General features: G+C 49.6%; 1 protein-coding gene across 1 annotated transcript in view; it reads right to left on the reverse strand.

Annotated features, from left to right (window-relative positions):
* Positions 1-24,617, reverse strand: part of ube2q1 (ubiquitin conjugating enzyme E2 Q1) — a 48,827-nt gene that overhangs the window by 17,061 nt on the left and 7,149 nt on the right. The window contains exons 6-10 of the mRNA XM_033015876.1: positions 11,619-11,831; positions 9,708-9,812; positions 7,074-7,124; positions 4,443-4,583; positions 1,372-1,456 (exon numbers count right to left, since the gene is read on the reverse strand). Of these exons, the coding sequence (XP_032871767.1) occupies positions 1,372-1,456; positions 4,443-4,583; positions 7,074-7,124; positions 9,708-9,812; positions 11,619-11,831 (595 nt within the window). The remainder of the gene's footprint in view (positions 1-1,371; positions 1,457-4,442; positions 4,584-7,073; positions 7,125-9,707; positions 9,813-11,618; positions 11,832-24,617) is intronic.

Here is a 24,617-nt window from a genome sequence, read left to right on the forward strand (position 1 = left end):
GGGAAACCACAAGGGAAGAGTTCCGTCTAGTTTAGAGATACAGCGTGGAAACATGCCCTTCGGCTCACCGGCCCGTACACTAACACTACCCTACACACACTAGGAACAACTTACAGAAACTGGTTAACCTACAAACCCGCACTCACGTATTTGGGATGTGGGAGGAAACCCAAGCAGTCACGGGGAGAACATGCAAACTCCATACAGACAGCACCCGAGATCAGGATTGAACCCGGGTCTCTGGTGAATACAAGCCCAGTCTTTTCAATCTTTCCTCATATGACAGTCCCGCCATCTCAGGGATCAATCTGGTGAACCTACGCTGCACTGCCTCAATCACAAGGATGTCCTCCCTCAAATTAGATTGTTGGATATCAGACGAGGAAGAATGTTTGGGAGGTTAGGTGTCATTACCGACGTATCGTATTTACGATGGGTTTATCAGAACGTAAGCCCATCGTAGGTTTAGGAGCTTTGGTAATCACGTAGGGCAGCACAGAGGCAGAGACACACACACACGCACGTACACACACGCCATGCACGCACAGACACACACACACACGGCAACACGCACACACAGACACACACGCACAGACACACACGCACGCAGGCACACACACGCAGACACGCACGCACAGACACACGCAGACGCACGCACGCACAGACACACGCACGCACGCACGCAGTCACGCACGCACGCACGCACACACGCAGTCACGCACGCACGCAGACACACACACACACGGCAACACGCAGACGCACGCACGCAGACACACACACACACACGGCAACACGCAGACACACGCACGCACAGACGCACGCACACACACGCACGCACGTACACACCACGCACACGGCAACACGCACAGACACACGCACGCACACACACACGCACGCAGACAGACACGCACACACGCACGCAGACACGCACGCACAGACACGCACGCACACACAGACACACACGCGCATGTACACGCACACACAGCACACACACAGATACAGACACAGACCCGCACACACAGACACGGCAACACACACACAGATACGGACACACACACACAGATACAGATACACACACACAGATACAGACACACACACACACGGCAACACACACACGGCCGGTTTACATGCTATCTCGGTAAAAACTAAAAATATCTAAAAAATAAATGTAAATACAGCATGATTATAACTTGCATCGCCCGGTGATTCGCCCTGGATGCTGAGTTAACAGCTTTGCCACTGAAGCAGACCAGCAGTTTACGTTTACACAGACCAGGGGCAACACAGAGACAAGAGACACACACAGACACAGGATGACGGTTCATACGAGGGAACCAATCACTCAGATCTCGGGCCGCCAGTAAGTCTTACCTGCTTTAAAACTCTCTGATCGGTAAATATCCCTGAGTTCTTTCATAAGTCGGTCGGTGGCCTGAACAGATCCCGACACCGCCCCCTGCAGAAACAAACGGGCAGAAGGTGAGCACCTGGGAGAGTAAGAGGCCATTTGGCCCCTCTAGCCTGCCCCAGCCATCCAACACCAGTCTGAAGACCAGAAACGTCACCCATTCCTTCTCTCCAGGGATGCTGCCAGTCCCAAGGAGTTCCTCCAGCGTTTTGTGTGTCTCTCCACCATCCACACCGGCCCGAACCCCCCCCCCCTCCTGCGTCAGATACCCAGCACCTCCCCAAAAACTATCCTCTACATCCAGCTTCAAAGCTCGTAAAATATAACCCACCAAAAACCTCCAGTGGCCAATGGTCAGCGTGCAGGGAGTGGAGGAGAAACTGAAAAACTTTTCGTTAAGTTTAGACAATAGACAACAGGTGCAGGAGTAGGTCATTCGGCCCTTCGAGCCAGCACCGCCATTCAATGTGATCACGGCTGATCATCCCCACTCAGTACCCCGTTCCTGCCTTCTCCCCATATCCCCTGACTCTGCTATCTTTAAGAGCCCTATCCAGCTCTCTCTTGAAAGCATCCAGAGAACCGCCCTCGGAGGCAGAGAATTCCACAGACTCACCACTCTCTGTGAGAAAAAGTGTTTCCTCGTCTCCGTTCTAAATGGCTTACCCCTTATTCTTAAACTGTGTGTGTGTGGCCCCTGGTTCTGGACTCCCCCAACATCGGGAACATGTTTCCTGCCTCTAGCGTGTCCAAACCCTTAACATAGACAGAGTTGACGTGGATAAGCTTTTCCCATTGAGAGTAGGGAAGATTCAAACAAGAGGACATGACTTCAGAATTAAGGGACAGAAGTTTAGGGGTAACATGAGGGGGAACTTCTTTACTCAGAGAGTGGTAGCTGTGTGGAATGAGCTTCCAGTGGAAGTGGTGGAGGCAGGTTCGATTTTATCATTTAAAAATAAATTGGGATAGGTATATGGATGGGAAAGGAATGGAGGGTTATGGTCTGAGTGCAGGTAGATGGGACTAGGGGAGAATAAGTGTTCGGCACGGACTTGTAGGGCCGAGATGGCCTGTTTCTGTGCTGTAATTGTTATATGGTTATATGGATAACAATCTTATAAGTTTCAATGAGAAACCCTCTCATCCTTCTAAACTCCAGAGTGTACAAGCCCAGCCGCTCCATTCTCTCAGCGTATGACATTCCCGGGAATTAACCTTGTAAACCTACGCTGCACTAGGGGCGATACAGCACGGAAACAGGCCCTTCGGCCCACCAAGTCCGTGCCAACCAGCGATCCCCGCACACTTACACTGTCCTCGGGACAAGTTACAATTATGCAAAACAAAGAGTCACGTGATATTAAAGTATCATTCATTATACCCAAGCCAATTCACCTACAAACCCGCACGTCTTTGGAGTGGAAGAAAACCGGAGCGCCCGGAGAAAATCCCCAGGGGTGAACGCGCAAACTCCGTACAGACAGCACCCGCGGTCGGGATCGAAGCCAGGTCTCTGGCGCTGTGAGGCAGTAACTCAGCGGGTCAGGCAGCATCCCCGGAGAAAAGGAATGGGTGACGTTTCTGGTCGAGACCCTTCTTCCACACTCTGAGGTCTGAAGAAGGGTCTCGACCCACCAAGTCCACACCGACCAGCGATCCCCCCCCACACACTAACAATTTTTTGACATCTACGCCCATTAACCTACAAACCTGCACGTTTTTGGAGCGTGGGAGGAAACCGAAATCTGGGAGAAAACCCATGCAGGTCACGGGGAGAACGTAACAAACTGTTCCGCTGAGTTACTCCAGCTTTTTGTGTCAATGTTAGCATTCATAGCAAAAGGATTTGAGTATAGGAGCAGGGAGGTTCTACTGCAGTTGTACAGGGTCTTGGTGAGACCACACCAGGAGTATTGCGTACAGTTTTGGTCTCCTAATCTGAGGAAAGACATTCTTGCCATAGAGGGAGTACAGGGAAGGTTCACCAGACTGATTCCTGGGATGGCAGGACTTTCATATGAAGAAAGACTGGATAGACTCGGCTTGTACTCGCTGGAATTTAGAAGATTGAGGGGGGATCTTATAGAAACTTACAAAATTCTTAAGGGGTTGGACAGGCTAGATGCAGGAAGATTGTTCCAGATGTTGGGGAAGTCCAGAACAAGGGGTCACAGTTTAAGGATAAGGGGGAAATCTTTTAGGACCGAGATGAAGAAAACATTTTTCACACAGAGAGTGGTGAATCTGTGGAATTCTCTGCCACAGAAGGTAGTTGAGGCCACAGTTCATTGGCTATATTTAGATGTGGGCCTTGTGGCTAAAGGGATCAGGGGGTATGGAGAGAAGGCAGGTACAGGATACTGAGTTGGATGATCAGCCATGATCATATTGAATGGCGGTGCAGGCTCGAAGGGTCGAATGGCCTCTACTCCTGCACCTATTGTCTATGTTTCTTCGGTTTAAAGCTGTTCCTTCCTGCCCAATGGTCGGGTGGTTGGTCGGCGCGATGGTCTGGGCCAAAGATCCTACAGCGAGCAAGATAGACCACTTGACGAAAAAGACGTAGAACGGTTATGGGCAATTTTCGGCCCCATTTCCGTAACCGGCTTCCGTCTCCGCACCAAAGATCCCGCCATAGCGGAGCAAAGATAACTAGCGCGGAGACGGAAACATCCTCGTAAAAATCAAAGTTCTTTGGTAAAAAATCTTCTCCTCATTGTCAGAATTATAATTTATGAACATAAACTGTTCCCCCGCAACGTTGATTACACTGCGGGTCGGGTCGGGTTACTGAAATGGATGAAAAAAAGGCCCGTTGCGTACTACACGTCAGCCCATTGCATTTAGCAGGAGTGGTCTATCTTGCTCCGCTATAGGATCTTTGGTCTGGGCTGTGTCTGCAATTGCGATGTCTCGGGTTGAGCTTTGACCACAAAGCTGTGATGCATCCCCATAAAACATTGTCATGAACAAACCAGAGCCAGGGCTAACACAATAACCCGGGCTATCAGAGTCTCCTACAGACACGTACATTTAGATAATCTTGCCTCTGGTTCTTTTTAATTTTCTCCAATATCGCCAGGTTTTCCTTGCCGATCCCCTCGTCCTCAGACTTCTTGCCCTCCGCTGGCTCTTCCTCTTTCATTTCGTAATGGTCCAGGTCCTCATTGTCCTGGGAGAGGAGAGAAAGAGCCACGTTGTACAGGGGCCTGCAATCCGTAACGGCCAGGTTCAGGGGCAGCTATATCTCCCAAAGCACCGCTGTTTAGTTTAAAATAGACTATCCACATCCCACCCTCAGCTTCTGGCACTCCAGAGAAAACAATCCAAGTCTGTCCAACCTCTCCCTGTGATCCAATAGACAATAGGTGCAGGAGCAGGCCACTCGGCCCTTCGAGCCAGCACCGCCATTCAATGTGATCATGGCTGATCATCCCCAATCAGTACCCCGTTCCTGCTTTCTCCCCATAGGACGACAGATGGCACAATGGGCTAAGTGTTCGGCTGGCGACCGGAAGGTAGCCGGTTCGAATCCCGCTTGGAGTGCATACTGTCGTTGTGTCCTTGGGCAAGACACTTCACCCACCTTTGCCTGTGTGTGAATGTGTGTGAGTGATTGGTGGTGGTCGGAGGGGCCGTAGGCGCAGATTAGCAGCCACGCTTCCGTCAGTCTGCCCCAGGGCAGCTGTGGCTACAGAAGTATCTTACCACCACCGAGTGTGACTGAGGAGTGTATGAATAATGCGATGTAAAGCGCCTTGAGTATTCTAGAAAGGCGCTATATAAATCCCATCCATTATATCCCCTGACTCCACTATTTTTAAGCATCCAGAGAACCGGCCTCCACCGCCCTCTGAGGCAGAGAATTGCACAGACTCACAACTCTCTGTGTGAGAAAAAGTGTTTCCTCGTCTCCGTTCTAAATGGCCGACCCCTTATTCTTAAACTGTGTGTGTGTGGCCCCTGGTTCTGGATTCCCACAACACCGGTAAAGTGTTTCCTGCCTCTAGCGTGTCCAAGCCCTTAACAATCTTATATGTTTCAATAAGATCCTTCTAAACTCCAGAGTGTACAAGCCCAGCCGCTCCATTCTCTCAGCATATGACAGGCCCGCCATCCCGGGAATTAACCTGGTGAACCTACGCTGCACTCCTTCAATAGCAAGAATGTCCTTCCTCAAATTAGGGGACCAAAACTGCACACAATCCTCCAGGTGTGGTTTCACTAGTGCTCTGTACAACTGCAGAAGGACCTCCTTGCTCCTATACTCAACTCTTCTTGTTATGAAGGCCAACAGGCCACAATTGCACACAATACTCCAGGTATGGTCTCACTAGGGCTCTGTACAACTGCAGAAGGATCTCTTTGCTAAAACTAAAGGGCATGTCCCACTTTCATGACCTAATTCGCGACCTTTTTTACTCGTGGACATGTTTCATCGTGCTAGGAAAAATGCCCCGACCTACTTGATGCCACGAGTACCTACGACTAGCATCACGGCCTGCTACGATCTCGTGACGACCATGCTGTGAGTACGAGTCAAGGGCAAACTCGGCAGAGGTCGTGAATGTGGGACAGGCCCTTAACTCAGCGGGACAGGCAGCATCTTAAACTTCTGAAGAAGGGTCTCGACCCGAAAGGTCACCTATTCCTTCGCTCCATAGATGCTGCCTCGCCCGCTGAGTTTCTCCAGCATTTTTGCGAAGAAGGGTCTCGACCCGAAACGTCGCCTATTTCCTTCGCTCCATAGATGCTGCCTCACCCGCTAAGTTCCTCCAGCATTTTTGTCTACCTTCCATTTTTCCAACACCTGCAGTTCCTTCTTCAACTGTTTAGCTTACTATAGTTTTAGAGATACAGCACGGAAACAGGCCCTTCGGCCCACCGTGTCCGTGCCGACCAGCGATCCCCGCACACTAACACCGCCCCACACTCACTAGGGACAATTTTTATATTTACACCAAGCCAATTAACCTATGAGTTGGAGTGTGGGAGGAAACCGAAGATCTCGGAGAAAACCCACGCAGGTCACGGGGAGAACGTGCAAACTCCGTACAGACAGCACCCGTGGTCGGGATTGAACCCGGGTCTCCGGCGCTGCATTCGCTGTAAAGCAGCAACTCTACCGCTGCGCCACCGTAGTCAGGATTGAACCTGGGACTTCATAAATTCAGGGAGCAGAATTAGGCCATTTGGCCCATCAAGTCCATTCCGCCATTCAATCGTAGGCCGATCTATCTCTCCCTCCGAACCCCATTCTCCTGCCTTCTCCCCCATAACCCCTGACACCCGCACTAATCAAAAATCTGCCAATCTGTTAAAAAGCCTTACAAATATCCACTGACTTGTGGCCTCCACCGCCGTCTGTGGCAACAAATCCCACAGATTCACCACCCTCTGGCTAAAGAAATTCCTCCTCGTCTCCTTCCAGAAGATACGCCCTCTAATTCTGAGGCTGTGCCCTCTGGTCCTGGACTCTCCCACTAATGGAGACATCCTCGCGGCATCCAGGCGCCCACGGCTACGAAAGAGCAGCTCAGCCCACAACACGGTCTAGCTTTGTGGATGTGGGTAGGGTGGGGGGAGGGGTGGGGGAGGGGCAACCGAGGCGTCCCAGAGGCATCATCACCCGCCCGCCTGCACGATGGGAACGCGGTCTCACCTCCGCCATCTCCTCGTCTTCCTCCTCGGACGTGACGTCATCTCGCGTGCTCTGTGGGGGGGGGGGGGGTGATAAATAAGTACGTAATTTTTTTTTATTTAGCGCTTTTAAATCAAATCATGTCGATGCCAGAGTACTTTACAGAGAAAAAAATTAGATTACCATACAACCATATTTGTTATATGGTTATATAGGTAGATGGGACTAGGTGTAAGCCACTATATAAGCCTTCTAGACCACTAAGATCTTCTGAAACCAATCTGTTAGTGATTCCCAGAGTAAATACAAAACATGGGAAAGCAGGATTTAGTTACTATGCAACAAATAGCTGGAATAAACTTCCTGAAGATTTAAGACTTGCCTCAACTTTGACCACTTTTAAAACAAGACTGAAAACTTTTATGTTTACTTTAGCTTTCAGCTAAATCTTAACTACATTGCACTTTTAACGTTTGCACTTTTTTATAATGCATTTTTAATTTTGCTTTTCTTTTCTTTTAGTTCTTCTATTTTATTTCATTTTATTATTTCATTTTATTGTATGACATGTTTTTATGTGAAGCACTTTGAGTCTGCCTCGTGTATGAAATGTGCTATATAAATAAAGTTGCCTTGCCTTGCCTTGCCTAGGTGAGAGGAAACGTAGAAACATAGAAAATAGGTGCAGGAGTAGGCCATTCGGCCCTTCGAGTCTGCACCGCCATTCAATATGATCATGGCTGATCATCCAACTCAGTATCCTGTACCTGCCTTCTCTCCATACCCCCTGATCCCTTTAGCCACAAGGGCCATATCCAACTCCCTCTTAAATATAGCCAATGAACTGGCCTCAACTACCTTCTGTGGCAGAGAATTCCACAGAAAACTCCATAGATGCTGCTGCACCCGCTGAGTTTCTCCAGCACTTTTGTCGATTTTCCAGCATCTGCAGTTCCTTCTTAAAAGCGCCAAAGTAGCACACAGCTCCTGAGTCCGAATGGGTCGCAGGGTGATGCTGGAACGCACTCAGGCCTGGAGTACAATGGACTGGAGTTAGATTGGGCTCTTAAAGATAGCGGAGTCAGGGCATATGGGAAGCAGGCAGGAACGGGGTACTGATTGTAGATGATCAGCCATGATCACATTGAATGGCGGTGCTGGCTCGAAGGGCCGAATGGCCTACTCCTGCGCCTCATAGATACTCATAGAAACTAGGCGCAGGAGGAGGCCATTCGGCCCTTCGAGCCAGCACCGCCATTCACTGCGATCATGGCTGATCGGCCCCAATCAATAACCAGTGCCTGCCTTCTCCCCATATCCCTTTATTCCACCAGCCCCTAGAGCTCCATCTAACTCTCTCTTAAATCCATCCAGTGACTTGGCCTCCATTGCCCTCTGTGGCAAGGAATTCCACAAATTCACAACTCTCTGGGTGAAAATGTTTCTTCTCACCTCAGTCTTAAATGGCCTCCCCTTTATTCTAAGACTGTGTGGCCCCTGGTTCTGGACAATCCTAACATTGGGAACATTTTTCCTGCATCTAGCTTGTCCGGTCCTTTTATAATTTGATATGTTTCTATAAGACCCCCCCCTCATCCTTCTAAACTCCAGTGAATACAAGCCTAGTCTTTTCAATCTTTCCTCATATGACAGTCCCGCCATCCCAGGGATCAATCTCGCGAACCTACGCTGCACTGCCTTAATCACAAGGATGTCCTTCCTCAAATTAGGAGACTAAAACTGGACACAATACTCCAGATGTGGTCTCACCAGAGCCCTATACAACTGCTGAGTTCCCTATTGTTTATTCTTTGATGGCATTACGTCTGAATTTGCTGGTGTTCAGAAGGATGGGGGGTGGGGGAACAACTTATCGAATCGTACCGAATAGTGAAAGGCCTGGATAGAGTGGGTATTTAGTTTAGAGATACAGCACGGAAATAGGCCCTTCGGCCCATGCCGACCAGCAATGACCACACACTAACACTATCCTACACACACTAGGGACAATTTACATTTATGCCGAAGCCAATTAGACAAAAAAACCTGCACGTCTTTGGAGTGTGGGAGGAAACCGGAAATCCTGGAGAAAAAAACCCACGCAGGTCACGGGGAGAACGTGCAAACTCCGCACAGACAGCGCCCGTAGTCAGGATGGAATGCGGGGGGTCTCTGGAGCGGTGAGGCAGTAGCTCTACCCAAAGATCCTATAGCGGAGCATGATAGACCACCCCTTCTAAATGCAATGGGCTGATGTGTAGTACGCAATGGGCCTTTATTTCATCCATTTCAGTAACCCGACCCGACCCGACTCGCAGTGTAATCAACGTTGCGGGGGAACAGTTTGTGTTAATTAATTATAATTCTGAAAACGAGGAGAAGATTTTTACCAAAGAACTTTGATTTTTACGAGGATGTTCCCGTCTCTGCACTAGTATCTTTGCTCCGCTGTGATGAGATCTTTAGGGCGGAGACGGAAGCCGGTTACGGAAATGGGGCCGAAAATACCCCATGACCGTACCACGTCTTTTGCGTCGAGTGGTCTATCTCGCTCGCTGTCGGATCTTTGGCTCTGCCCGCCGCGCCACTGTGCTGCCCCCTCCTTCGAAGGATCGAAAATCACGCACGCACACACACGCGCGCACCACCACTCACCTGTTCCGTCGGTAGAGGCTGATCCAACATCTCGACGTCGGGGTGCTGAGGGAGGTTGTAGAGTTTGCACAGGTCGGAGATTATTCGCTTCAAGTGCTGAAGCAGCTGTCGGGGGAGAGGGGGAGGGAGAAGGAGGTGGAGGGGGAGGGGGAGAGGGGGAGAAGGAGGGAGAGAGAGAGGAGAGAAATCAGTACAGAGCGAAGGTGCTCATTCGGCCCTTCGAGCCTTCACTCAATGTGATCATGGCTGATCATCCCCAATCAGTACCCCGTTCCTGCCTTCTCCCCATATCCCCTGACTCCGCTATCTTTAAGAGCCCTATAGAAACATAGAAAATAGGTGCAGGAGTAGAGGCCATTCGGCCCTTTGAGCCTGCACCGCCATTCAATATGATCATGGCTGATCATCCAACTCAGTATCCCATCCCTGCCTTCTCTCCATACCCCCTGATCCCTTTAGCCACAAGGGCCACATCTAACTCCCTCTTAAATATAGCCAATAAACTGGCCTCAACTACCTTCTGTGACAGAGAATTCCACAGATTCACCACTCTCTGTGTAAAAAATGATTTTCTCATCTCGGTCCTAAAAAACTTCCCTCTTATCCTTAAACTGTGACCCCTAGTTCTGAACTTCCCCAACATCGGGAACAATCTTCCTGCATCTAGCCTGTCCAACCCCTTAAGAATTTTGTACGTTTCTACAAGATCCCCCCTCAATCTTCTAAATTCTAGCGAGTATAAGCCGAGTCTATCCAGTCTTTCTTCATATGAAAGTCCTGCCATCCCAGGAATCAGTCTGGTGAACCTTCTCTGTACTCCCTCTATGGCAAGAATGTCTTTCCTCAGATTAGGAGACCAAAACTGTACGCAATACTCCAGGTGTGGTCTCACCAAGACCCTGTACAACTGCAGTAGAACCTCCCTGCCCCTATACTCAAATCCTTTTGTTATGAATGCTAACATACCATTTGCTTTCTTCACTGCCTGCTGCACCTGCATGCCTACTTTCAATGACTGGTGTACCATGACACCCAGGTCTCGTTGCATCTCCCCTTTTCCTAATCGGCCACCATTCAGATAATAGTCTACTTTCCTGTTTTTGCCACCAAAGTGGATAACCTCACAACCTATCTAGCTCACTCTTGAAAGCATCCAGAGAACCGGCCTCCACCGCCCTCTGGCAGAGAATTCCACAGACTCACAACTCTCTGTGAGAAAAAGTGTTTCCTCGTCTCCGTTCTTAATGGCCGACCCCTTATTCTTAAACTGTGTGTGGCCCCTGGTTCTGGACTCCCCCAACATCGGGAACATGTTTCCTGCCTCCAGCGTGTCCAAACCCTTAACAATCTTATATGTTTCAATAAGATTCCCTCTCATCCTTCTAAACTCCAGAGTGTACAAGCCCAGCCGCTCCGGCATATGACAGTCCCGCCATCCCGGGAATTATCCTGGTGAATCTACGCTGGGCTCCCTCAATACCAAGTATGTCCTTCCTCAAATTATGGGACACAATACCCCAGGTGTCGTCTCACCAGGGTTCTGTACAACTGCAGAAGGACCTCTTTGCTCCTATACTCAACTCCTCTTGTTATAAAGGCCAACATGTCATTCGCTTTCTTCACTGCCTGCTGTACCTGCATGCTTACTTTCATAGACTGATGAACAAGGACCCCCAGATCCCCTTTTCCCAACTTGACACCATTTAGATAGTAATCTGCCTTCCTGTTTTTTATACCAAAGTGGATAACCTCACATTTATCCAGCATTAAACTTCATCTGCCGTGCATCTGCCCACTCCCCCAACCTGTCCGAGTCACCCTGCATCCTCTAACTGCAGAGGGACCTCTTTGCTCCTATACTCGACTGCTCTTGTTATAGAGGCCGACATGCCGTTGGTTTTCGATACTCACCAGGGTGCTGCCTTTCTTGAGGTCGACAAGCCGCTCCAGCACGGCAGCCAGGCTTGGGTCATCAGACTCGACAAACCATATGGGGGGCACCAAGGGGTAGGATTCCTGCAGGGAGGGGTTGGAAGCAGGGTCAGATACGGAGCCGTTATCCCCCCCACCCCCTCCCACCCCACTCCATCCCCCAGTCCTCACCCCTTTCATCTCTCCGGAGAGCTTGGAGTGCAACAGAAAAAGTCCAACGCTCCCCTCTACAGCCTGCAATGCCCCCAAAACAGCTCAGCGATCCCCCCCTCCCCCCCCGTATAAATCCTCCACACACACACCCCCCACCCCACCACCAGCTCAAGAGTTCCCGCAGTTATATATACACAGAACCATCCCCACCAGTACTGTACCCCAGTGTTACACACACGCAGACCTGTTCCCACCAGTACTGTGCCAGAGAGAGAGACAGAGAGACAGAGAGACAGACAGAGAGAGAGACACACACACACACACACACACACACACACACACACACACACACACACACACACACACACACACACACACACACACACACACACACACACACACACACACACACACACACACACACACACACACACTGTAGTTGAGGCCAGTTCATTGGCTATAGTTAAGAGGGAGTTAGATGTGGCCCTTGTGGCTAAAGGGATCACCTATCTTCAGGCTCGCTGGAGAAAACGAATGGGTGACGTTTCAGGTCGAGACCCTTCTTCAGACAGACTCCAGTCTGAAACATAGAAAATAGGTGCAGGAGAGGCCATTCGGCCCTTCGAGCCTGCACCGCCATTCAATATGATCATGGCTGATCATCCAACTCAGTATCGTGTACCTGCCCTCTCTCCATACCCCCTGATCCCTTTAGCCACAAGGGTCACATCTAACTACCTCTTAAATATAGCCAATGAACTGTGGCCCCAACTACCTTCTGTGGCAGAGAATTCCACAGATTCACCACTCTGTGTGAAAAATGATTTTCTCATCTCGGTCCTAAGGGATTTCCCCTTTATCCTTAAACTGTGACCCCTTGTTCTGGACTTCCCCAACATCGGGAATAATCTTCTTGCATCTAGCCTGTCCAACCCCTTAAGAATTTTGTAAGTTTCTATAAGATTCCCCCTCAACCTTCTAAATTCTAGCGAGTACAAGCCGAGTCTATCCAGTCTTTCTTCATATGAAAGTCCCATGAATGGAGAAACTCAGCGGGTGAGGCAGCGTTTATGGAGAGAAGGAATAGGCGACATCTCGACCCGAAACGTCGCCTATTCCTTCGCTCCATAGATGCTGCCTCACCCGCTGAGTTTCCCCAACATTTTTGTCTACCTTCAATTGTTCCAGCATCTGCAGTTCCTTCTTAAACAATTAAATAGTCATAGTCACTGTCAATCAGATTGATCGCACTTCCAAAGTCCACAGCAAAGCACAGAACACAGTTGGTACTTGCCCACCGCCTAACGCAAGCAAGTTCCATCCATCTGCCATTTAAAATCTGACAGTAGGAGACCAAGGAACTGCAGAGAGACACAGAAAGCTGGAGTAACTCAGCGGGTCAGACATCATCGCTGGGGAAAAATAAATGGGTGACGTTTCAGGTCGCGACCCTCCTTCAGGTACACCAGTCATTGAAAGTAGGCATGCAGGTGCAGCAGGCAGTGAAGAAAGTGAATGGTATGTTAGCATTCATAGCAAAAGGATTTGAGTATAGGAGCATGGAGGTTCTACTGCAGTTGTACAGGGTCTTGGTGAGACCACACCTGCAGTATTGCGTACAGGTTTGGTCTCCTAATCTGAGGAAGGACATTCTTGCCATAGAGAAGGTTCACCAGACTGATTCCTGGGATGACAGGACTTTCATATGAAGAAAGATTGGATAGACTCGGCTTGTACTCGCTAGAATTTAGAAGATTGAGGGGGGATCTTATAGAAACTTACTAAATTCTTAAGGGGTTGGACAGGCTAGATGCAGGAAGATTGTTCCCGATGTTGGTGAAGTCCAGAACAAGGGGTCACAGTTTAAGGATAAGGGGGAAATCTTTTAGGACTGAGATGAGAAAAACATTTTTTACACAGAGTGGTGAATCTCTGGAATTCTCTGCCACAGAAGGTAGTTGAGGCCACAGTTCATTGGCTATATTTAAGAGGAGGTTAGATGTGGCCCTTGTGGCTAAAGGGATCAGGGGGTATGGAGAGAAGGCAGGGATGGGATACTGAGTTGGATGATCAGCCATGATCTTATTGAATGGCGGTGCAGGCTCGAAGGGCCGAATGGCCTACTCCTGCACCTACTTTCTATGTTTCAGACTGGAGTCTGTCTGAAGAAGGGTCTCGACCTGAAACGTCACCCATTCGTTTTCTCCAGCGAGCCTGAAGATAGGTCTGGAACTGAAGCATCACCTGTGGCACCGACCAGCGATCACCCCCGTACACTAACACAACCCTAGGGACAATTTACAATTTTTACCGGGGGGGTCAATCCACCTACAAACCCGCACGTCTTTGGCCCAGACCATCCGTCAACCGTTAATCCCACTTTCTCATCCACTCCCTACGCAAAAAAACTTGAACTTAAAATTAAATTGAACATGAAAAGACAAGCGACTGTTGGCTGGTTGCCGTGCGCACAGCGCCTTGACAGGAACGAACAAAAAAACAAATGAACGGACGAACGCAGGCTTATATCCTGGCAGAGGATTTGAAAACAGAGAAAATGTCATAATATCAGATAATTCGCACCCGTAGCACTTGGCACCATTTGAAAAATTAGTTCTTTTTGGAGAGAAGGAATGGGCGACGTTTCGGGCCGAGACCCAAAGGGTCTCGAGCCGAAACGTCACCCATTCCTTCTCCCCAGAGATGCTGCCTGTCCCGCACTCCAGCACTCTGTGAAACGTCACCGATCCATGTTCCCCACAGATGCTGCCTGACCCGCTGAGTTACTCCAGCACTCTGTGAAACGTCACCTATCCATGTTCTCCACAGATGCTGCCTGACCCGTTGAGTTACTCCAGCATTTTGTGTCTACCTTCGATTTAAACCAGCATCTGCAGTTCTTTCCTACACATTAGTTATTTGTTCTGGTCCTATCTGATGAAGATATCTATTCAAGAGAGAGTTATATATAGTTCTGGGGGCTAACGGAATCAAGGGATATGGGGTAGAAGGCAGGAACGGGGTACTGATTGGGGATGATCAGCCATGATCATATTGAATGGTGGTGCTGGCTCGACGAGCTGAATGGCCTCTACTCCTGCGCCTATTGTCTACTGTCAATGTCGGTGCTAGCTCGATGGGCCGAATGGCCTACTCCTGCACCTATTGTCTACTGTCAATGGTGGTGCTGGCTTGATGGGCCGAATGGCCTACTCTTGCACCTATTGTCTATTGTCAATGGCGGTGCTGGCTCGACGGGCCGAATGGCCTACTCCTGCACCTATTGTCTATTGTCTATTGTCAATGGCGGTGCTGGCTCGACGGGCCAAATGGCCTACTCCTGCACCTATTTCTCTAAGTTTCTAAATGACAAGATCCAGTGAAGCCATTGCTTAGGCCCAACCAAGCCTGGGCCTCAATTTAAGAGTCGGCTCCCAATGGCAGCTGCTGAGGCGGGCAGATTTGTTTTTAAACGCATTGTGTCAGCGATAGTGGGGATTAACGCAAATAATGTCAGCTGGTGCCCCAGCTACTGTAAGCATCAATTCCCCTTCATCGGTTTCTGCCCCACAGTCATCAAAATAGGGGCCTCGCATGGGCCGAAAGACACACACACACACTGTACGACAGTCACAGAATGTGAATTACAATGTGCCCTAGTCACACGAGATATACTAAATGATATAAGAGCAGGGAGGTTCTACTGCAGTTGTACAGGGTCTTGGTGAGACCACACCTGGTGTATTGCGTAGTTTTGGTCTCCTAATCTGAGGAAAGACATTCTTGCCATAGATGGAGTACAGAGAAGGTTCACCAGACTGATTCCTGGGATGTCAGGACTTTCATATGAAGAAAGACTGGATAGACTCGGCTTGTACTCGCTAGAATTTAGAAGATTGAGGGGGGATCTTATAGGAACGTACAAAATTCTTAAGGGGTTGGACAGGCTAGATGCAGGAAGATTGTTCCCGATGTTGGGGAAGTCCAGAACTAGGGGCCACACAGTTTAAGGATAAGAGGGAAGTCTTTTAGGACCGAGATGAGAAAATCATTTTTTACACACAGAGAGTGGTGAATCTGTGGAATTCTCTGCCACAGAAGGTAGTTGAGGCCACAGTTCATTGGCTATATTTAAGTGGGAATTAGATGTGGCCCTTGTGGCTAAAGGGATCAGGGGGTATGGAGAGAAGGCAGGGGTGGGATACCGAGTTGGATGATCAGCCATGATCATATTGAATGGCGGTGCAGGCTCGAAGGGCCGAATGGCCTCTACTCCTGCACCTATTGTCTATGTTTCTATGAACTGCAGATGCTGGTTTAAACAGAAGACAGACACAGAGTGCTGGAGTAACTTAGCGGGTCAGGCAGCATCTGTGGAGAACATGGATAGGTGATGTTTCACAGAGTGCCGGAGTAACTCAGTGGGTCAGGCAGCATCTGTGGAGAACATGGATAGGTGACGTTCCACTGAGTGCTGGAGTAACTCAGCGGGTCAGGCAGCATCTGTGGGGAACATGGATAGGTGACGTTTCACAGAGTGCTGGAGTAACTCAGCGGGTCAGGCAGCATCTCCGGAGAGAAATAATGGGTATCGATCTGGGTCGAGACCCTTCTTCAGACTTCCGATAAGAATCTTCCGATTAAAGATAGCCCGAGTGTTTAAGAAAGAACTGCAGATGCTGGAAAAATCGAAGGTGGACAAAAATGCTGGAGAAACTCAGCGGGTGAGGCAGCATCTATGGAGCAAAGATAGTCCGAGGGTCACCAATGAGGTGGATGGGAGGTCAGGACCGCTCTCTAGTTGGTGAGAGGACGGTTCAGTTGCCTGATAACAGCCGGGAAGAAACTGAAACTGAATGGCCTACTCCTGCACCTATTTTCTATGTTTCTAATCTGGAGGTGTGTGTGTGTTCGTTTTCACACTTCTGTCCTCTTGCCCGATGGGAGAGGGGGAAGAGGGAGTGACCGGGGGCGAGACTGATCCGCGATGATGCTGCTGGCCTTGTCCAGCCCAGAAGCATGAATGTAGCCCGGAATGATGGGCTGAAGGATCCCCATGTTCAGTGAAATGAATCCACCAATGTACTCAGCCCATTTGTGTAGGAAGGAACTGCAGAAGCTGGTTTAAATCGAAGATAAGACACAATATGCTGGAGTAACTCAGCGGGACAGGCTGCATCTCTGGAGAGAAGGAATGGGTGACGTTTCGGGTCGAGACCCTTCGATACGATAGAAGTCTATTTAACCCAGGAGAGAAATTAATCTGCCAACAGTCATAAAAATAGTCACAAAAACTGATCTGAACATAACAAAGAGGTACAGAAGTGTGAAAACTCACACTTCCAGATTCAGAGACAGTTTTTTTCCCCGGCTGTTATCAGGCAACTGAACCGTCCTCTCACCACCTGGGCTCTATGTAGGAAGGAACTGCAGATGCTGGTTTACACCGAAGATAAAACACAAAATGCTGGAGTAACTCAGCGGGACAGGCAGCATCTCTGGAGGAAAAGCAATAGGTTTAAGTCGAGACCTTTCTTGGACCCATTGAGACCAAACTGTGGCTACTTTGGGAGAGGTCGAGGTGGTGCAGCGGTAGAGTTGCTGCCTCACAGCGCCAGAGACCCGGGTTCCATCCTGACTACGGGCGCTGTCTGTAGGGAGTTTACACCTTCTCCCCGTGACCTGCGTGGGTTTTCTCCGGGTGCTCCGGTTTCCTCCCACACTCCAAAGACGTACAGATTTGTAGGTTGACACAAAATGCTGGAGTAACTCAGCGGGTCAGGCAGCATCTGTGGAGAGAAGGAATGGGCGACGTTTCGGGTCGAGACCCTTCTTCAGACTCGACCCGAAACGTCGCCCATTCCCCTTCTCAACAGATGCTGCCTGACCCGCTGAGTTACTCCGGCACTCTGTGAAACGTCACCTATCCACGTTCTCCACAGATGCTGCCTGACCCGCTGAGTTACTCCAGCACTCTGTGAAACGTCACCTATCCATGTTCTCCACAGATGCTGCCTGACCCGCTGAGTTACTTTACCAGCATCTACAGTTCTTTCTTACACAGATTTGTAGGTTAATTGGCTTGTTATAAAACGTTAAATTGTCCCTGGTGTGTGTATGTGTGTGTGTGTGTAGGATGGTGGCAGTGTGCGGGGATCGCTGGTCGGCACGGACTCGGTGGGCCGAAGGGCCTGTTTCCGCGCTGTATCTCTAATCTATACGTTCTCCTCTCTCCAATGGAAGCTCTCTGACTGCTGTTCCTCTACGGCCACGGCAAGTGATGGACTTCAGGAAGCCAAGAGATCCACATACGTTGCATTGACAGGATCAAGGTAGAGATGGTCAAATGATTCACGTCCCTCAGAGTGAATATCACCAACAACTAGTCCTGGACCAGCCATGATCCAAGCAACGGCCAACACAGCACACCAATAGACAATAGATAACAGGTGCAGGAGACGACCATTCGGCCCTTCGAGCCAACACCGCCATTCAATGTTATCATGGCTGATCATCCTCAATCAGTACCCCGTTCCTGCCTTCTCCCCATATCCCCTGACTCCACTATTTAGAGACAATATTTAGAGACCCATAAACACAATAAGACACAGATAAATATATAATAATCAATAATATGATCAATTAAAAACTAATACTAGCTAAACAAAACTGAAGTCCGTAGTGGCAAAGACACAGACAATAGACAATAGGTGCAGGAGTAGGCCATTCGGCCCTTCGAGCCAGCACCGCCATTCAATGTGATCATGGTTGATCATCCCCAATCAGTACCCCGTTCCTGCCTTCTCCCCATATCCCCTGACTCCGCTATCTTTAAGAGCCCTATCTAGCTCTCTCTTTAAAGCATCCAGAGAACTGGCCTCCACCGCCCTCTGAGGCAGAGAATTCCACAGACTCACAACTCTCTGTGAGAAAAAGTGTTTCCTCGTCTCCGTTCTAAATGGCCGACCCCTTATTCTTAAACTGTGTGTGTGTGTGGCCCCTGGTTGTGGACTCCCCCAACATCGGGGACATGTTTCCTGCCTCTAGCGTGTCCAAACCGGTAACAATCTTATAATAGGAACCTGAGGGGCAACTTTTTTTTTTACACCAAGTGTGATAGGTGTACGGAATGGGCTGCACAGGGTGGTCGTTGAGGCAGGTACTATCACAATGTAGCATCTATGGAGCGAAGGAAATAGGTGACGTTCGGGTCGAGACCCTTCTTCACAAAAAAACTGTGTGTGGCCCCTGGTTCTGGACTCCCCCAACATCGGGAATATGTTTCCTGCCTCTAGCGTGTCCAAACCCTTAACAATCTCATATGTTTCAATGAGATGCCCGCTCATCCTTCTAAACTCCAGAGTGTACAAGCCCAGCCGCTCCATTCTCTCAGCGTATGACAGTCCCGCCATCCCGGGGATTACCCTAAACCAGTGGCTTTTCTTCCTCAAGAAGGCGTGGGAAGTTTGACATGACCCCTACAACACTCACCAACTTCTACAGATGCGCCGCGGAGAGCATTTTATCCCCCTGGTTTGGGAACCAAGGCCACAAGAAACTGCAGAGAATTGTGGACGCAGCCCAGACCATCACACACACACACACAAACCGACCTCCCTTCCATCCATCGCCTCCATCTACACCTCACGCTGCCTCGGCAAGACCAGCAGCATCATCGCGGACCAGTCTCACCCCCCCCCGGTTACTCCCTCTTCTCCCCTCTCCCATCGGACAAGAGGTACAGAAGTGTGAAAACGAACGCACACACACACACACACCTCCAGATTCAGGGGCAGTTTCTTCCCGGCTCTTATCAGGCAACTGAACCGTCCTCTCACCAACTAGAGAGCGGTCCTGACCTCCCATCCACCTCGTTGGAGACCCTCGGACTATCTATAATCGGGCGTTACCTTGCACTAAACGTTATTCCCTTTATCCTGTATCTGTACACTGTGGACGGCTCGATTGTGATCATGTATTGTCTTTCCGCTGACTGGTTAGCACGCAACGTTGTACCTCCGTACACGTGACAATGAACTAAATGCTCTGATCCAGATTCACTACTTCACCCATCTACCAATCCACCCCCCACCCCACACACTTCACCTCACCTGCATCGTACCTGGTCACCTACACCTCACCTGGCCACCTACACTTGCCAGGCTTTGTCCCATCCCACCTCCCTTTTCCAGCTTTCTCTCCACCCTTGCATCATTCACCCTCCACAGATGCTGCCTGACGCGCTGAGTTCCTCCAGCACTTTGTGTTTTGCTCCCAGATTCGCACGCCATTGCAGCATCTGCTGTTGCTCCTGTCATTATTTCACTGCTAGAAACATAGAAAATAGGTGCAGGAGGAGGCCATTCGGCCCTTCGAGCCAGCACCGCCATTCATTGTGATCGTGGCTGATCGTCCCCTATCAATAACCCGTGCCTGCCTTCTCCCCATATCCCTTGACTCCACCAGCCCCTAGAGCTCTATCTAACTCTCTCTTAAATCCATCCAGTGACTTGGCCTCCACTGCCCTCTGTGGCAGGGAATTCTACAAATTCATAACTCTCTGGGTGAAAAAGTTTTTTCTCACCTCAGTCTTAAATGACCTCCCCTTTATTCTAAGACTGTGTGGCCCCTGGTTCTGGACTCGCCCAACATTAGGAACATTTTTCCTGCATCGAGCTTGTCCAGTCCTTTTATAATTTTATATGTTTCTATAAGATCCTCTGCCCCTCATCCTTCTAAACTCCAGGGAATACAAGCCTAGTCTTTTCAATCTTTCCTCATATGACAGTCCCGCCGTTAGAGCTCCTCACGGCTGAAGTTCTCCTCCTCTCTCCGACAGGATCTTGCCGACCCCCCTCCGCCGCCCCCCTCTGTGATTCACCCCCTACTCCATCACTCTGAGGAGGGGTCCCGACCCGTAACGTCGCCTGTCCATTCCCTCCGCGGATGCTGCTGCTTGTTCCTCCTGATTCCAACATCTATAGACTTTAGAGTCACAGCGTGGAAACAGGACCTCCAGCAAACCGACTCCGCGCCGACCAGCGATTACCCCGCACGTCAGTCCTATCCTACACACACCAGTAACAATTTACAATTTTACCGAAGCCAATTAACCTACAAACCCGCACGTCTGGATAGACTCGGCTTGTACTCGCTAGAATTTAGAAGATTGAGGGGGGGATCTTATAGAAACATACAAAATTCTTAAGGGGTTGGACAGGCTAGATGCAGGAAGATTATTCCCGATGTTGGGGAAGTCCAGAACTAGGGGTCACACAGTTTAAGGATAAGATGGAAATCTTTTAGGACCGAGATTTGTTTTCACACACAGAGAGTGGTGAATCTGTGGAATTCTCGGCCACAGAAGCTAGTTGATGGCCACAGTTCATTGGCTATATTTAAGAGGGAGTTAGATGTGGCCCTTGTGGCTAAAGGGATCAGGGGGTATGGAGAGAAGGCAGGGATGGGATACCGAGTTGGATGATCAGCCATGATCATATTGAATGGTGGTGCAGGCTCGAAGGGCCGAATGGCCTCTACTCCTGCACCTATTTTCTATGTTTCTATGTCTTTGGAGTGTGGGAGGAAACCGGAGGGCCCGGAGAAAACTCACGCAGGTCACGGGGAGAACGTGCAGACTCTGTACAGACAGCACCCGGAGTCAGGATCGAACCCGGGTCCCTGGCGCTGTGAGGCAGCAGCTCTACCCGCTGCGCCACCGCGCCTCCTGTCTCCTCCTCCTCACCTGCCTACAGAATATTTACAGATTCATTTCTATGTCCGCGTGCGCTCTCCCCTCACTCATTTCCTTTCTTGCTTCCGTGTCGAGCTCCACGTCAATCTGCCGGGTATTGTTAAATTCGACAACGCGGAGAGATTACGGGCAGTTATCGACCCAGCGGGACAGGCGACGTCTGTGGAGAGAAGGAACGGGCGATGTTTCTGGGCGAGACCCTTCTTCAGACCCCAAACTTCAAAACGTCACCCATTCCTTCTGCTCCCTGACCCGCTGAGTTACTCCAGCACTCTGTGTAAACGTCACCTATCCATGTTCTCCACAGATGCTGCCTGACCCGCTGAGTTACTCCAGCACTCTGTGAAACGTCACCTATCCATGTTCTCCACAGATGCTGCCTGACCCACTGAGTTACTCCAGCACTCTGTGAAACGTCACCTATTCATGTTCTCCACAGATGCTGCATGACCCGCTGAGTTACTCCAGCAATTTGTGTTATAACAGATCAGAAACATCGCCTATCCACGTTCTCAATAGACAATAGACAATAGGTGCAGGTGGAGGCCATTCGGCCCTTCGAGCCAGCACCGCCATTCAATGTGATCATGGCTGATCATCCACAATCAGTACCCCGTTCCTGCCTTCTCCCCATATCCCCTGACTCCGCTATCTTTAAGAGCCCTATCTAGCTCTCTCTTGAAAGCATCCAGAGAACCTGCCTCCATCTGAGGCAGAGAATTCCGCAGACTCACAACTCTCTGAGAAAAAGTGTTTCCTCGTCTCCGGTCCAAATGGCTTATTCCTTATTCTTAAACTGTGTGGCCACTGGTTCTGGACTCCCCCAACATCGGTAACATGTTTCCTGCCCCTAGCGTGTCCAAACCCTTAACAATCTTATATGTTTCAATGAGATATGAATTCTCCTCGGATGCTGTCCGACCCGCTGAGTTACTCCAGCACTCTGTGAAACGTCACCTATCCATGTTCTCCACAGATGCTGCCTGACCCGCTGAGTTACTCCAGCACTCTGTGAAACGTCACCTATCCATGTTCTCCACAGATGCTGCCTGACCCGCTGAGTTACTCCAGCACTCTGTGAAACGTCACCTATCCATGTTCCCCACAGATGCTGCCTGACCCGCTGAGTCACTCCAGCACTCTGTCCTATTTTAAAATCTCTGCCTGAACTCTATGCCCTCTAGCTTTAGAATCCTTCAACCTTCAGGGAACAAAATTGTTCCCTCAGCCTACGACACTCCAAAAAAAAAGTCCCGGCCTACACAACCTCTCCAATAATAATAATAATGGATGGGATTTATATAGCGCCTTTCTAATACTCAAGGCGCTTTACATCGCATTATTCATTCACTCCTCAGTCACACTCGGTGGTGGTAAGCTACTTCTGTAGCCACAGCTGCCCTGGGGCAGACTGACGGAAGCGTGGCTGCCAATCTGCGCCTACGGCCCCTCCGACCACCACCAATCACTCACACACATTCACACACAGGCAAAGGTGGGTGAAGTGTCTTGCCCAAGGACACAACGACAGTATGCACTCCAAGCGGGATTCGAACCGGCTACCTTCCGGTTGCCAGCCGAACACTTAGCCCATTGTGCCATCTGGCGTCCCTATATATTTATATATATATATAGTGACTTCTTTGGAGTATATACACCTGAGGCCCAGGTAACACCCTGGTGAATCACTTCTGCACCATTTTCAACTTATTGCTATCCTTTCTGTAATTGGGTGACCAGAACTGCCCACAGTTCAGTCATAGAGCATGGAAACAGGCCCTTCGGCCGAACTTGCCCACCCTAGCCACAATGCCCCATCTACACTAGGTCCCACCGGCCTGCGTTTGGCCCATATCCCTCTAAACCCGCCCTATCCATGTACCTGCCTAACTGTTTCGATAGTCCCCGCCTCAACTACCCCTCAGATTCCTATTAAATCTTTTCAATAGACAATAGGTGCATTCGGCCCTTCGAGCCAGCACCGCCATTCAATGTGATCATGGCTGATCATCCCCAATCAGTACCCCGTTCCTGCCTTCTCCCCATATCTCCCGACCACCCATGATTCTGTCTAAATGCTTCTTAAACGCCGAGTGTGGTCTCATGCTATATACTGGGAGTGATACACTTTGAATATTGCCCCGATAATGTGTAACATTCGCAAACATTTTTATATCACAATCACAATAACATATTTAAGAAAGAACTGCAGATGCTGGGAAAAATCAAAGGTAGACAAAAATGCTGGAGAAACTCAGCGGGTGCAGCAGCATCTATGCAGCGAGGGAATGGGTGATGTTTCGGGTCGAGACATCTGAAGAAGGGTCTCAACCCGAAACGGCACCTATTCCTTCGCTCCACAGATGCTGCCTCACCTGCTGAGTTTCTCCAGCATTTTTGTCCACCTATAACATATAGTGTTGCCAGTTCTTAAGGGGTTGGACAGGCTAGGTGCAGGAAGATTGTTCCCAATGTTGGGGAAGTCCAGAACAAGGGGTCACAGTTTAAACATAGAAAATAGGTGCAGGAGTAGGCCATTCGGCCCTTCGAGCCTGCACCGCCATTCAATATGATCATGGCTGATCATCCAACTCAGTATTCTGTACCTGCCTTCTCTCCATACCCCCTGATCCCTTTAGCCACAAGGGCCACATCTAACTCCCTCTTAAATATAGCCAATGAACTGGCCTAAGGATAAGGGGGAAGTCTTTTAGGACCGAGATGAGAAAAACATTTTTCACACAGAGAGTGGTGAATCTGTGGAGGTAGACAAAAGTGCTGGAGAAACTCAGCGGGTGCAGCAGCATCTATGGAGCGAAGGAAGTAGGCTACGGTGAATCTGTGGAATTCTCTGCCACAGGAGGTAGTTGAGGCCAGTTCATTGACTATATTTAAGAGGGAGTTAGATGTGGCCCTTGTGGCTAAAGGGATCAGGGGGTATGGAGAGAAGGCAGGTACAAGATACTGAGTTGGATGATCAACCATGATCATATTGAATGGCGGTGCAGGCTCGAAGGGCCGAATGGCCTACTCCTGCACCTATTTTCTATGTTTCTATGTTGGACAGCATG

This window comes from Amblyraja radiata, chromosome 47 (genome assembly GCF_010909765.2).
Source record: "Amblyraja radiata isolate CabotCenter1 chromosome 47, sAmbRad1.1.pri, whole genome shotgun sequence".
Classification (NCBI taxonomy): Eukaryota; Metazoa; Chordata; class Chondrichthyes; order Rajiformes; family Rajidae; genus Amblyraja; species Amblyraja radiata.